Source organism: Salminus brasiliensis, chromosome 15 (assembly GCF_030463535.1).
Source record: "Salminus brasiliensis chromosome 15, fSalBra1.hap2, whole genome shotgun sequence".
In the NCBI taxonomy this organism is placed as follows: Eukaryota; Metazoa; Chordata; class Actinopteri; order Characiformes; family Bryconidae; genus Salminus; species Salminus brasiliensis.
This window is the reverse complement of record NC_132892.1, coordinates 28,072,991-28,085,999: the sequence shown is the minus strand read 5'-3', so window position 1 is coordinate 28,085,999 and position 13,009 is coordinate 28,072,991. Positions and strand designations below refer to the sequence as shown.

Genomic DNA, 13,009 nt, shown 5'->3' with positions numbered 1-13,009 from the left:
GTATATGTTTTTTGTTTTTTTTAAAAAGCTTAAATAGAAGTTAGCATACCTCAAGGTTTAACGTCAAGTTTTCGCAGTTTCCGATATTAATTTCATCACATCTTTGAAGCCAGAATTTCACATTAGCACAACTTTTGGTACGGAGGGAATTTAAAAAAAACAAAAACGCACCTGTGCCAACAACGCCAACTTCACTATTTCATTCAACAGCATGAGACCTGCATGTACACAAATATATATATCTATAAAAAAAACAATCACAGTGTAAAGATTTCTGTTCTTCTGAGCTTTGGGAGGTTAGAGAACCGAGGAGAAGTCCCTGATCCGTCCGTCGTGTTCAGTGGGGACCAACTGAAAGACAACAGTGAGGTTTTGGTGTGTGAAATTTGGTGCCTACTGTCCTTCCATTCTGCTGTATACAGTGACCATATTAGGTATTACTAAATTAATTCATGTGTGCCATCGCTGTGAATATAAATGGTGCTAGCTTAATCTATCAACAGGTGAGAACCACCTCCCCCCCCACCAAAAAAAAAAAAAAAAAAAACAATCCCCCCCACCCCAAGCCCAAACATTTAATGAAATAAAGGAACATGTGAAAGTGAATGGGTCTAGAGTAGTGTCCATTGTGAAACCGTGCATGCATGTGCTCGTTACCTTTGCCTTAGTGTGTTTACTGTAACTGGGCCCCTCCTCGGCCGTGTGTGTGTCCTGCAGCTCCTTGCTCTGGCTGTCTGAACTGATGCCGTCCATTAGACTGGTAGTGCACGTAGAGTACGTGTTATAACCGCTGTCCACCTGGACACAGAACACGAGGGACGGATCAGACGCAAGCCAGTGAACCGGTCTAGATACGCAATAGGCCTAGACCCTGACCGGCCTGAAGACATTAGCTGAAGTCGGTTAGAATCTCACATTTAAAAATAAATTAATTAATTAAAAGATTATTCAAAAGTTCCTAATTATAGCCAATAGCTATAGTACCTAATGACGAACGAAAACCATGAATCACCCTTAATTACTTGATTAGCAGTATGCTAACTGTTGCCAACAAGCTCATTGGTCATTAGCATGCTAGGTCAGAATTTCTTAGGTTTATTGACCGCCATCCACAGCCCAATTAGCCCGATAAAACCAGGCCTTCAAGTGAAAGTGACAAAAGAGGACATAACGATGATGCTAGCTAGCAGCCATCAGATAGTACTGTGGCCAACAGTGCATGAAAGCCATTAACCATAAGCTAGCATAAAGACCTAACTGACTAAACATGCTAATTTGATTAATAGCATTCATGCAAAGTTAGCCACAAGCTAGCAAGTTAACATGCTACTGTGGCTAAAGGTGCATGAAGGCATCATATTAACCATAAAGTTATACATAAATACCAGACTGACTGGTCAGTCCATGCTAACTGTGGCTAACAATGAAGTTAAGCTAGCAGCCATCAGACAGCATTGTGGCTAACAGTGCATTAAAGCTAGTCACCATACATTAGCATAGAAGAGCGTGAGTAAAAACATGCTAATGCATGAAAGTAAGCTACCCTCAGCTGGCATGACCTCTTTAGCATAATGCTAACTGGTGGCCGTTTGTTTGCTAGCTATTCAATGTTTTAGCACATTATTCCTTAATATCCAGGAAAGCAGCTCTGTATATTTCAGCATTCCTTGGATAACTGTGGGGGGAAAAAGTGCTAACTGAGAATTCACGTTTAACAACCGAAGTCATCTGACCGTACGCATACCAACCTGCATGCTAACGTCGTATGGTGTAATGCTCCCCTCGGCCAGCAGAGAGACGAACATCCGCGTGCTTTCCACATTGGACACGCTGCCCGTCCGAGAGCTGGTCAACCGCACTGGTGATGCTGTATCCCCCTCTGGAGTCCAGCGACAGGCTTCCTCGACCTCCTCTTCAGCTTCCTCATGTCCTTTCCTCAGCCGTACACCACTGAGATTGTTCTCCACAGGCTCTTCTTGCTCCATCTGCTCCAAGTCGGGCATGGAGGCTGGGCTATTGCTGGGACTAGGCCGGAGGCCCTCACGCTGTGGCACAGGGGAGCAAGCGTCCAGGTCCATGGTGGGTAACGGTTCAATTGGGTGGATGTTCTCCTTGTCCTGGAGGTCTGGGAGAATTGGGGAGATGTGGGCAGGTGAGCCCCAGGCACAGCCCCTGTTCCTAGAACGGGGGTGGAGAGGGGAGCAGCTTCGGATTGGAGAGCAGCCTTCCACATAGGGGCTTTCACCACAGCGGTTCAGAGCCATGCTTCGGCCACCTGATGGTAGAACATCAGGGGTCAGGAAGGACAGCCGTTTCCTCTCACCTTGGGGGGTTGGGGGGAGGTAGAAAGAGAAAGTCCCAGTCTTTAGATTAAATAAATCCTTTCAATGAGGATAGAGTGAAGGAAAGGGCACCGATATCACTAGACCGCTAGACCTACAATTATTGGGGTGCACCAGGGTTCTGTCCTAGGATCTTTATAGTTCTGTTTAAAATATTAATAATTTGCCAATTGTTTGTAGTAGGTCTGAAATTAAAACATATGCTGATATAACATTAACTTATGAACATGTCAGACACCATGAATAGGCATAATACCTACTTCAATTTTTTAATATAATGACCACTTTCATTTTCAAGATTCTTAGCTACAGCTGTGTTGGGAGCCAGGACAGAATGAAATATGGACAATCTGGGTGTCCAAAGGACTGGACTGGGGATCACCGTGATTATAAAAATAATCAAACATAGGACAACAGCTGGATATTCACCTGATAGAGGAGTGAGGGAATGCGGAAGGGTTATAGGGGACAGAGTAGGCGACTGAAACACCGGAGAAGACCTTTCTGGAAACATAGGACTTGCGATGCTGCCCAGACTGTATGCCCGATTCCGGTCCTGGATAGGGCTGGATGAGAACTGGCCCTGTGAAAAAGAGAAGTAAACAATACACTAACCAAAGATGTAGGAGAAGGTTCCTACTTGCAAAGAGACATAGCCTTAAAGATAAGACTCAAATACAATACAACTAATATTACAATAATAAATTAATGTCCAAATCTCAAGCAATTCAATAAAGTTTTTTATATTTATTAATTTATTTATTTTCAGTTTTCATGTTAATATTAGACCTAAATGCAGCTAGCAATTAAAGAAAGCTGATGGCCAACAATCATCACTGAGAAACTGGACACCTTAAGTCTATAAGCTACAATTTGCACTACTGTTCATATTTGCACAAACCATACCCAGATTGTTTATCTGCTGCAGATCACTTACTATATATAAGTATATCTATATATAAACGTTATAAAGTACAGTGCTACATATGCCACTTTACTTCTGATGTCAATGTCAGGGACCTCTATTTATTTGTACAAACATTTTATGCTCTTACATTCCCACAAATTACCATTACCATACCATTTTTTTATGCTTAGTGTTATTTCATGTTTTCATGTTTATTTAAAATGTTGATGTTTATTTTTGCACCATGCGTCTGAGAGTAACGCAATTTCAATCCTGTGTATGTCCTGAACATACTGCCGTTTTGACAATAAAGTTGACTTTGACTTAATTGCCTCAAACTTTACCGTCAGAGTGCAGTTGTTAGGAAATCTTGAAAATACTTTTAAAATAAAAAGGTACTTCAAAGGGTTCTTTGAATGTTGCCAAAGAACCACCACTTTGGGTTCCATGAAAAAAACATGTTGGTAATAGAGATGATGTGGGTGTAAAAACCTCTTAAAGGTCTAAAGTACTTTCTCTTCATGTGAAGTCACACGTCTCCATCACAAACATGGTTCTTCATGGAACTGAAAGTGGTTCTTCACTCATAGAACCCTTTGAAGCAGCTTTTTATACATAATGATCCTAATTGGTGGGTTTAATATTCTACTGCTTGTTGGCTATATATCATTACTGTCATGCAAAGACCTCGTACCTCTGGTTTTCCCCTCCTTTAGTAAAATTGGAGATACAAGGTATTTTTTGTCCGACAACTGCAATTCGCTGCGTAGCTCCTGACCAAATTAGTGAAAAATGTAAATATTTCCAGCACTCACAGAGGAAGGAGTAGCGGTTGTGATTCCACACTTCGGGGGCGAGACAATAACTGAGGACATCATCTCTCTGCCGCCATCGTGGGCCTCTCTGTCCGGGCTGGGGGGTGTGGATGACTCAGAGCCGCTGCCGTGGCCGTCCAGAAACAACTTCCGCCTCAGAGAGGATGAACTAAGGCTCTCCTGCACCTGCTCCGAAATCTCCTCTGTCTTGTAGTAATCACCTAGATGGACCATGAGATAAGCATGACAGTGCTGCCACAGCATCACTTAGTATCTCTGTAATGGTAGCTTATAAGGGGTAATAATTCACAAAACTCAGAATTGGAATATATTTATTTTTTGATATAGTACAAATAAATAAAAGCTCCAAGCGTAGTTTAAGTTCAGTTTAAACACTAGAAATGACAAAAGCTGCATTTTATAGTGTCCCGCTTAAACACACTAGCCACAAGTTAATGTTTGCCCTAAGCTAACACACATTATTATTATTATTGTTGTTGTTGTTGTTATTGTTATTTAATAATAATAATAATAATAATAATAAATATAGTAATTTTGGACCATTTATTAATAAATATTCACAAAAAGCAAAATTGTTTTTAACATAAAAAAAACAAAACTAAACAAAATACTACAGCAAAGGCATGAAAAGTAATTTCACAATAATTTCACCAAAGGCTAAAATAAATGGCTTCGGTAAAATATAAAATTAAAAAATTTTTAAGCTCAAACTCAAAAACATTTTTTCAGGGATACTGAAAGACAAGTCAATATACTTATATATATTTTCAACAATGCATAATGGGGGGGGGGGGATAAGGACAAATCCAGTTACCTAAAACTTTTTCAAGATCAAAGTCCACAGGTAAAGACAGGATTGTCTGACAAGTTGCTGAAATCCAAACAATAGGCAAAAACAGGGATTATTCAGATGTGTGAAATATATGGCAATAGCAAAACAAGCTACTAATTCACTATGGAACAGATGTGTGACACAAACCATTGATTTTCTTTGCTGATTGGGGTTCCTCCATGATAACTGGAGATAAAGAACCTGAAATAATATGGATACAATACATTTAAAAATGCCTTCTGATCATTTCACTTATTAGTTTAAGTAGTAACACATTCCAACGACTGCAGCAGCATGACTTACTTAAGTGAGGCTGCACGGATGGTTTGCTTGCTGGTGGCGCCCATGGTGAAGGAACTATAGCACCTTTAGTGAAAAACTGTGGTAAAAAATACAATTAATCAGACGCCACATTTCACATGAAATCATGGGAAAGTTTTACAGATATAATAGATCAGAGAGAAGGAGATCTTACCAGTTCTATAGCATTTTGGCGCTTTTCCTCAATGTCAGTGTCCGTCCTTGAGGAAAGAAAACAATATAATAAAAATTAGACACTTTTAGAACTACAGTTGCACAGAGTTGTAAGGGTCAGAACTTTTCCCAGTGTTACAATTAGTCAAGCAATTAAAAACTAACTTTTAATACTTTACTTGATTTAAAAAATTAAAATAAAAAAGTTATTATATATATTTAAAAAAAAAAAAAAAAGTTAAGGTGATTTAGTATGAAAAAAAAACAAGCAAAAAATAATAAAGTTGCTGAATAAAAAAGAAAATTAAATTCCAATAAATATCAATATTATTAACACCAAATTAAATCTGATTCTAAAAGAAAAACTAAAAATAAACAACGTCTAATGGGGACTTGCCACCAACACTGCAATTCAACCCAAGATTAGACTCAATCAAGGTCAATGAAGTTCAGGCAATCAGCATTTTTAATGTTCAGACACCGTGCTGATTGGTATTGAGCCTTGTAACACCGCACTTCATTATCCGATTCACCAATCAGATTTTTAAACAAACAGATTCACTTTTTTTACTCTTAAATTGGCAGATCTTTGGCCTGATTATTATTTTCATTAATTTAGGTTTTAGATCAAACTTGAGAGGACTACAAGAAAACATGAAACATCAGCACATTTAAGTACTTTCTATTAGCCAAGTATCTACTGAAACAGGCTTGCTGTTTATTAGGCAACATTTTAGACTCTTCAATGCAAAATTAGATGCTAAAAAACATGAAACCAACTCAAGAACATCAAAAAGCTATGAGGCATCTACAGATCTGTCTAAATGAAAATTAATTTCACTAAAGATTCACATCCATTCTTTGTCAGTACCAATAAATAAATAAATAAATAAAAAAAAAGTGTGCAGAGCACCACATAAACACATCCTCCAGCTGTAATCTTCTCACAGCAGGTCTTACCTGGTCTGGCTTAGATATAATGCTTGTCGGCGAATGTCCTCTGGGTCTATGTGCACTGGGAGAAGGTTTGCCAGTTCATCAATGGACCATTTGAACTTGGCTGGTGTCTGAAATACAAATTCCTTTGCTAGGTCACCAGGTCAACCAGAAAAAACCCCCCCAGGCTCTAAAACTTGATCAATGGGATCTACAGAACCACACAACCAGAAACGACGGCCCAGAAGGGAAGCAATCTCGTTACTCACAGCTGACGAGGCCTTGGCACACTTGAACACAGATGGGCTGGGGACAAGAGGTTCATGCAGATGGTGGTAGTCTGTAGGACTCTCGAATGGATTGCGGATGGAGGGCCTTCCTGGAGTTTCAGGAGTTATCTGAAGCTCAACTACATCTCCCATCCTCTGTGGTTGAATGTTCTCCACCTAACAGGCTGCAGAGGGACTCCTCAGGCCTAAACAAGGCAGGGCAGGAAGAGCAAGGAGAACCAAACAAGCCAGTGAGGGACTGGATACACTAAGGTTCCTGCCAAGGCTTTACAACCTAAGCACCATTCATCCGCGATGATGAGCAGGCTACTCACACTCACTCTCCAGCTACGGATAACACACCCGAGGTGTAAAATGCTGCATTAACGAACGGGTTTAAGGCGTATTGGTAAGAAACTGGCTCGATACTCACACACATACCCCAGCGACCTCGCTTGTGGCTCCGATGTGGTTCAAACGCTTGATTTAATTTTCGCTCGACCGGCGTTAGCCAATCATAAGCGAGAGATTCGCCACTCGACCAATCAGATGCACGCCCGGTGTGTGACGTCGCGTCCTCTTGCTCAACTGTGCCCAAACGGGGTCGCTACGGCTACAGTGAAAGACCACAACAAGGCTGATTTTGCCGTGTAAAGCCTCTTTAAAGTTCTCCATTTGGGCGAATTAGTATCATACAGATATATTTAAAAGACTACTGAGTAGCACGGGTGAGCGAAAGCCCGAATATAACGAGAAACAGCGAATAAATACAGTGTCTGTTGTTGCCGTTGGGTTGTTAGCTAGTTAGCTAATTAGCTAGCTAGCTAGTTAGCAAGCACTAGCTAGCTCATCATGGCCAGCGCTGCGAGTACGAACATGAACGCCGTGCGGGAAACGATGGATGGTGAGGAAACCGAGCTGCTCTTTTGATTCGAGCTGGTGTTATTAGATGTGTATAAGTGTAAAGATTTGCACTCTGTAGAAGAATAGCGGCTAGCTAGCTAGTTAGCGAGCTAGCACCAGCTACCTGCCTACCAGGGCTGCGGTAAGGGCAGATCTATGGCGCTAATGCTAACGTTAGCCGCTAGCTTGCTAGCTAACTAGCTAACTGTAGTGGAATTGAATGTGGAGTTTCATTGCTATTGTTTTTATTCAGCTGCTGAGAAATTGTGCTTTGCCTCTTCCCAGACACGATGCCTGGTGTTGGCTAAGTCTGAAATCCGCAGCTTGCGTTAGCTATCTAGCTGTATTAGCTAGCTGGCTAAGTGCTATTAGAAATGGAGCTAGTTAGCTAGTTACAGGACTGTCCAAAAGTCTTCAGACATCTCTGGGGGGGCTTGCTTGCTATGTGTGCTGGGTTTTCCTTAAGCATCATGGCATGGTATTAGGGGTGGGGGGTGAGCTCTGTGTATCTAAGATTGATCTAAATGATTTGTGGCAATAAATAAATCAATAAGTGATTGATTGATTGAAATGATTTATAGCAATAGATTTTCATTTTCTATTAAGCAAGCAGCTAAAAAAAAGATTGAAGAGCTTGATCTACTTTGACATTGCACTTTCTGCAATGTGAATATTGCATATTACACACATTGTGATGCTGAAAAGTAGGGCTAGGCATTATGGTAAAGAAAAATACTATATCACGTTATTAAAAGACATTTTCATGATACATGTAATCACAGACTCAATACATCAGTGGCGACAGACTCTTAAAAACTACTATTCAGATGCTCTACCAGACTGAGTACAGTGATTATTCAACGTCTGCTGCTCTTCATCTAATTAAATCAGTCTAATTACACTGTTGGTGATGACTTGATGACTTGACAGTTGATTAGTGTTCTTTAAGATCTAACAATATCCTCCATATGCTTAGAAAAACATATTGTGTACCATGATGACAAAATGTATTACGGTACGATAAAGTATCATCATATTGCCCAGCTCTACTGGATGGATATTTTGCTCTGCCATATTCTGAACACCTTCTTCACACTAAAATACACACTAAATAGACATTGGGCAACAAACCATTAACATTAGGATAAGTAATCAATACATTATACTTAGATACATTACATTATAGGTACATTATACTTATATAAGAGTTTCAAAAACTTTCCTCAAGGAGTTCTAGTTACTATCCAGCACCCCAGATCTGGCGAGCTGCTGGTAGAACTGAATGAACCCATAGTGTCTGGAGTTCACAGACAGAGAAGATCAGCACCCAAACTTTGTTATTCTGACCTACTTATCAATAATTATTACTGATTCTTCTGTGTTCCTAAAACCAACATATTATTAACGTTACTGAACACATTCTAAGTTTTTAGATCTGTTATTTTAATGTTGTGTAATTTTACTGGCAAAAACAAACATACCGACGACAGACAATTTTCATTACTGTTCAAGACCTTTATCTAATGTTTTTGCCCAGCATGGTTTATCAAGTCACTTTTTCAGTCAATAATACTGCATCTATTTTCTATTATATAATATAGTATATGTGTGATGTCATTAACCATAGCAAAATCAGCCACACTGCTCCGCTTGGGTTAGAAAAGGGATCGAGAGCTTTCTAATTCTATAAAAACTGATCAAATAAACGCATTAAATCACATAACTCATAGTTCACTGCAGAAATCCTCAGTATGGCTAGAACGTTAAATCTAAGAAGACCGATTGACTGTTCAGAATGATTTTCAAAATAAGATTTCCTTTGTCGGTTTTTCAGTTCTGCTGGAGATTTCAAGGCTGCTGAACACTGGACTGGATATGGAGTCATTGTCCATATGTGTCCGTCTGTGTGAACAGGGCATCAACCCAGAAGCCCTCTCCTCAGTCATAAAGGAGTTACGCAGAGCCTCAGACACACTTAAGGTAACCTGACATTTTCTCTCTATAATTGATCAATTCCAGAAAGAATATATAGGCTTAGTTGTCTTGTGTTTGTGTTATGCGTCCAAAAGTTTGTAGACACTTGCTTATTCAGCATTTCTTTGTTAATCGAGAGTATTAACAGTGAGTTTTCCCCTCTGCTGTAGTAACAGCCTCTACTGCTGTGAGAGCTTCACTTTAAAACTGCATTATGCTATTTTCTTTTTGCTCATTGGTGGAGGTTAATAAACTAATATACTGCTGTAAATCTCTCCTTATGGAGACACTGTACCCACGTATATCAGGGCATGCTGTGAGATACGGAACAGTCACTGAAACTGAAAGAAGCATGTGGGCTGAGGCGGTAGAGTAATATTACGGACTTTTACAACAATGACTCAGATTACACAGTTCTGGCGAGAGCTGTCTCTCTCGTGCAGCTCAACTAAAGAAGGGCTAGTGTTCCAGTCTGGAGTAGCAGTGACCGAGATGCCACGTCCCATAATACAGTCAGGGTACCTTCAGCATCAACAGGCTCATGTACAGCTGCTCCCAAGCTTCCCATTCTATTAACAGATTATACAAGTTGAATGTGCAGCAGAATAACTTATTCATTGTATACATTCAGTATGTTCCTAATGCTACTGTTAGTACTGTTACAGATAGTGGCTTAATAAATATGTGATGTTAAGTTTTGTAAAAAAAAAAGTAAGTGCACATGCTAATTTATTAATGATCTAACATTTCCTATTATCTGTCTTGATTTCTGTTCCAGGCTTCTGAAAACAGTACAAGTCAAGGATAACCAGTCTTTTCCTCTGGATCTGTATTATCACCACTTCTAACCTCTTCTAATGAAAGATTATTTGGGATGAACGTCTTCCAGAGACTGGTGTATTTTAAATGATGAACTCCAGTGAAGGTATTTTACTTGTTTTACACACACCTCGACGTCTACATGGAGTGCTGTTGAGCAGAAGATGACTTTCCTTGGATTTTGCTTTTTCCACATCGATCTAGACAACCATCCTCACTGTAAAGTGCAGTGTGATTGCTTTCCCCATGTGCACTTAAGGATGCTTCGTGAGGAATGTCTGTGGTCCATTTGTGTGTACATCCAGTATTTTGTTTGCATCAGTTTTTAGTAAGACCCTTGTCATAAATATAATTGTTTTTCCTAAAAATAAAAAGGTATAAGTTATTGTACTTCTCATTTGTCTGCCTCTTATCTTTTGATGAGATGTAGTAAATGGCAAGTATTTGTCCTGGCATCAAGTGTCCACTAGGGGGAGACAAAGTGCAACATGGGATTGTGCAATGGTTCTCGACCCAGGTCCTAGATTTTCTCTCAGTTCCACCACACTACATACAGCTATAAGCTAATTAACATATGGAAACAGGAGGAGGGTGAAAATGGTGGTAGTCTAGGACCAGAACTGAGAACCACTGCTGTAGTGGCAATTATTAGGGGTCCAAGCACAGAGGCTTCTGGAACCATATTCTCCAGTGGTATGAAATTTGATTGTTGGTGTGTCTGTAATCTCTCAAAGTAATTTGCGATTAGAGCTTTTGTCCCAGACTTGCCACCATTTGTCTCTACATTTGTCCCCGTTGTCCCATAAGTTGACATATGCACATAATAGAGGCTATTAGGTTTTACAGCGTTCTCAAGACTGGTCTTGAATAACCAAAAAAAAGTATTGCTTCTAATTTATATATTTTACTAATTCTGGATGCAATGTGACCCCTCCACAACTGCCACAAGAGGAATGAGAGAATTGTTCTGTTATTTTTGATGACCTTTCTCCAGGCTCGTCCCTCTTTTGAGGGCAGTTTGAGTGGTCAGAGGTTTTACCAGCTCTGTCCAGCAGAGGTCTGCGTTGTGTGTGATTATTATTTTTTTTTTATTTTTTATTTTTTTTTATTTTTTTCCTGTGAAGTTTGCTCTGAACATTTACAAAAGAAGCACTTTGAGGCAAATTCTACCAGGCCAGCTATTTAAAGGGTCTAGTGCACTCAGTAAGAACTCCGCTTCCTCCCTCATTAGTGTTTCCCTTTATAAGGGTTAATTGAGCTAACACAAAAACATGCTTATTTTATAGAAAAGGGATCATTTGGAAAAACACAAATCAGCTTGTTTACGAAGTGAGATTTTTGATTACTAGTAGTAGAGTGTAAAAATACACTTGTGTAAGTGGGTCAGCTTTTATTTTTACATTGCAGCACCAAAGGGGAATGGCTTTTCCAAAGGAAAAGTGACATTTGGGAGTAAACTGCTAACACTACCTGTTTAACTTTGGGTTCAGCGGTTCTTCTACCAGTCTTCATATCTTTTCTCTTACTAGGTTAATTCCCGGTGGGCTGCTACGGGTGTGGGTGTCTGGGAGAACAAGAAGGACAGAACTGCGTTGGCAAATCATGGAAAATCCGGCTAAAGGCCAAAAGGGAGCAACTAAGAATTCAGGGTATTGGTCTTGGTCTCAGCGTAGGTCTTCTGTGGGACGTAGGCTCTTACTTTTGTCCAGGGCAGACATTTGATCTTAGTCTGTTCTGCAGAAACATCCAGCTCGAGACCATCTTTTTCAGGGGTGGTCTTGCAGAAATAAGCAATATTATACAGGTGGGACCTTTCCTCATTGAATTTTGTCATTTATGGCAGAAAACCGACTGCCTAGATGTAATGGTCTAGTGCCCAGCTTGGTCATGCTTGTCGACAAGCTGGGTGACGCAAGTCATGCTTGATCGTCAAGATTGATCTTACTGGTTGTCTAGCTTGGTCAGCATGATCATGCTTGTATACAAACCATCAAACTTAAACGAAAACATACAGTGTGCTGATCAACAGTTATGCTTGAGCTGACAAAGGCGTTTTTCTTTTCCCCCCAGCAGAGCACCCCGTGGTTGTCCCAGCAATGATACATAAAGTTCATGCTCGATCATGCTAACTGGTGCACACAGGTTTCCAGTCCATCACTGTCTTTAGTTCATTTGAAATTAACACCTCAGCTCAGTTGATCTCTCTCCCCTCCAAGGGCTCATCTAATGAACTTCACTTCAGCTAATAAAGTAATGGAGCAGCCCGTTAGATGGCAACGGGGATCCCCCGAGGGGAGTTGGCGAGGCACCGTTTTCAAAGGCTTTTTAAAGACAGTATTGAAACAGGCGGCTTGAATTTGGTATACACCTCTAAGGGACAAAAGACTGGAACAACCATGTCAGGTCATACACACAGTGAGGACTGCCAAGAGATCTGTGTGTGTACAGTCCTAACTGGTGAATGTTTCCATCACTAGCTAGCTTAGCTTTGTGCTCTATTAAAGAGCCAAACTTCAGGCACCGCAAAATCAACCACAAAGGGAAGACTGAAGTGTGTTACGGTGTGTGTATGTGTGTTTATGTATACATACATTTTTTATATTATATAAATAGAATTATTATAATAATTATACATTATATGTCTCTCTGTGTGTATGGGTTGACAGTTAGGCTGCATTTCACAGAGTAATGGACTGTCAGTAATTGGATGATGAAAA

At 40.0% G+C, this 13,009-nt stretch overlaps 2 protein-coding genes across 2 annotated transcripts; one reads left to right on the top strand and one right to left on the bottom strand.

Moving 5' to 3' along the window:
* Positions 1–272: 272 nt before the first annotated feature.
* bora (bora aurora kinase A activator) lies at positions 273–7,061 on the bottom strand. Its single transcript, XM_072657558.1, has 12 exons — positions 7,030–7,061; positions 6,597–6,802; positions 6,352–6,458; positions 5,393–5,438; positions 5,221–5,296; positions 5,065–5,118; positions 4,900–4,956; positions 4,065–4,285; positions 2,772–2,925; positions 1,749–2,323; positions 658–798; positions 273–351 (listed from the first exon to the last, which is right to left on the bottom strand). Exons 2-12 carry the CDS (start codon positions 6,747–6,749, stop codon positions 298–300), a joined length of 1,638 nt encoding a protein of 545 aa, XP_072513659.1. The 5' UTR covers positions 6,750–6,802; positions 7,030–7,061; the 3' UTR covers positions 273–297.
* A 134-nt stretch (positions 7,062–7,195) lies between these two features.
* Positions 7,196–10,666, top strand: mzt1 (mitotic spindle organizing protein 1). Its single transcript, XM_072657382.1, has 3 exons — positions 7,196–7,500; positions 9,334–9,479; positions 10,252–10,666. Exons 1-3 carry the CDS (start codon positions 7,449–7,451, stop codon positions 10,279–10,281), a joined length of 228 nt encoding a protein of 75 aa, XP_072513483.1. The 5' UTR covers positions 7,196–7,448; the 3' UTR covers positions 10,282–10,666.
* Positions 10,667–13,009: the final 2,343 nt, after the last annotated feature.

Coding starts and splice junctions, on each gene's coding strand:
- mzt1 (XM_072657382.1), top strand. CDS start 7,449: ATGGCCAGCGCTGCGAGTACGAACATGAACGCCGTGCGGGAAACGATG. Junction 7,501..9,333: donor CGTGCGGGAAACGATGGATG/GTGAGGAAACCG, acceptor TCGGTTTTTCAG/TTCTGCTGGAGATTTCAAGG. Junction 9,480..10,251: donor GAGCCTCAGACACACTTAAG/GTAACCTGACAT, acceptor TTTCTGTTCCAG/GCTTCTGAAAACAGTACAAG.
- bora (XM_072657558.1), bottom strand. CDS start 6,749: ATGGGAGATGTAGTTGAGCTTCAGATAACTCCTGAAACTCCAGGAAGG. Junction 2,926..4,064: donor CAACCGCTACTCCTTCCTCT/GTGAGTGCTGGA, acceptor TCTTTTTCACAG/GGCCAGTTCTCATCCAGCCC. Junction 799..1,748: donor CATACGACGTTAGCATGCAG/GTTGGTATGCGT, acceptor TTCTGTGTCCAG/GTGGACAGCGGTTATAACAC.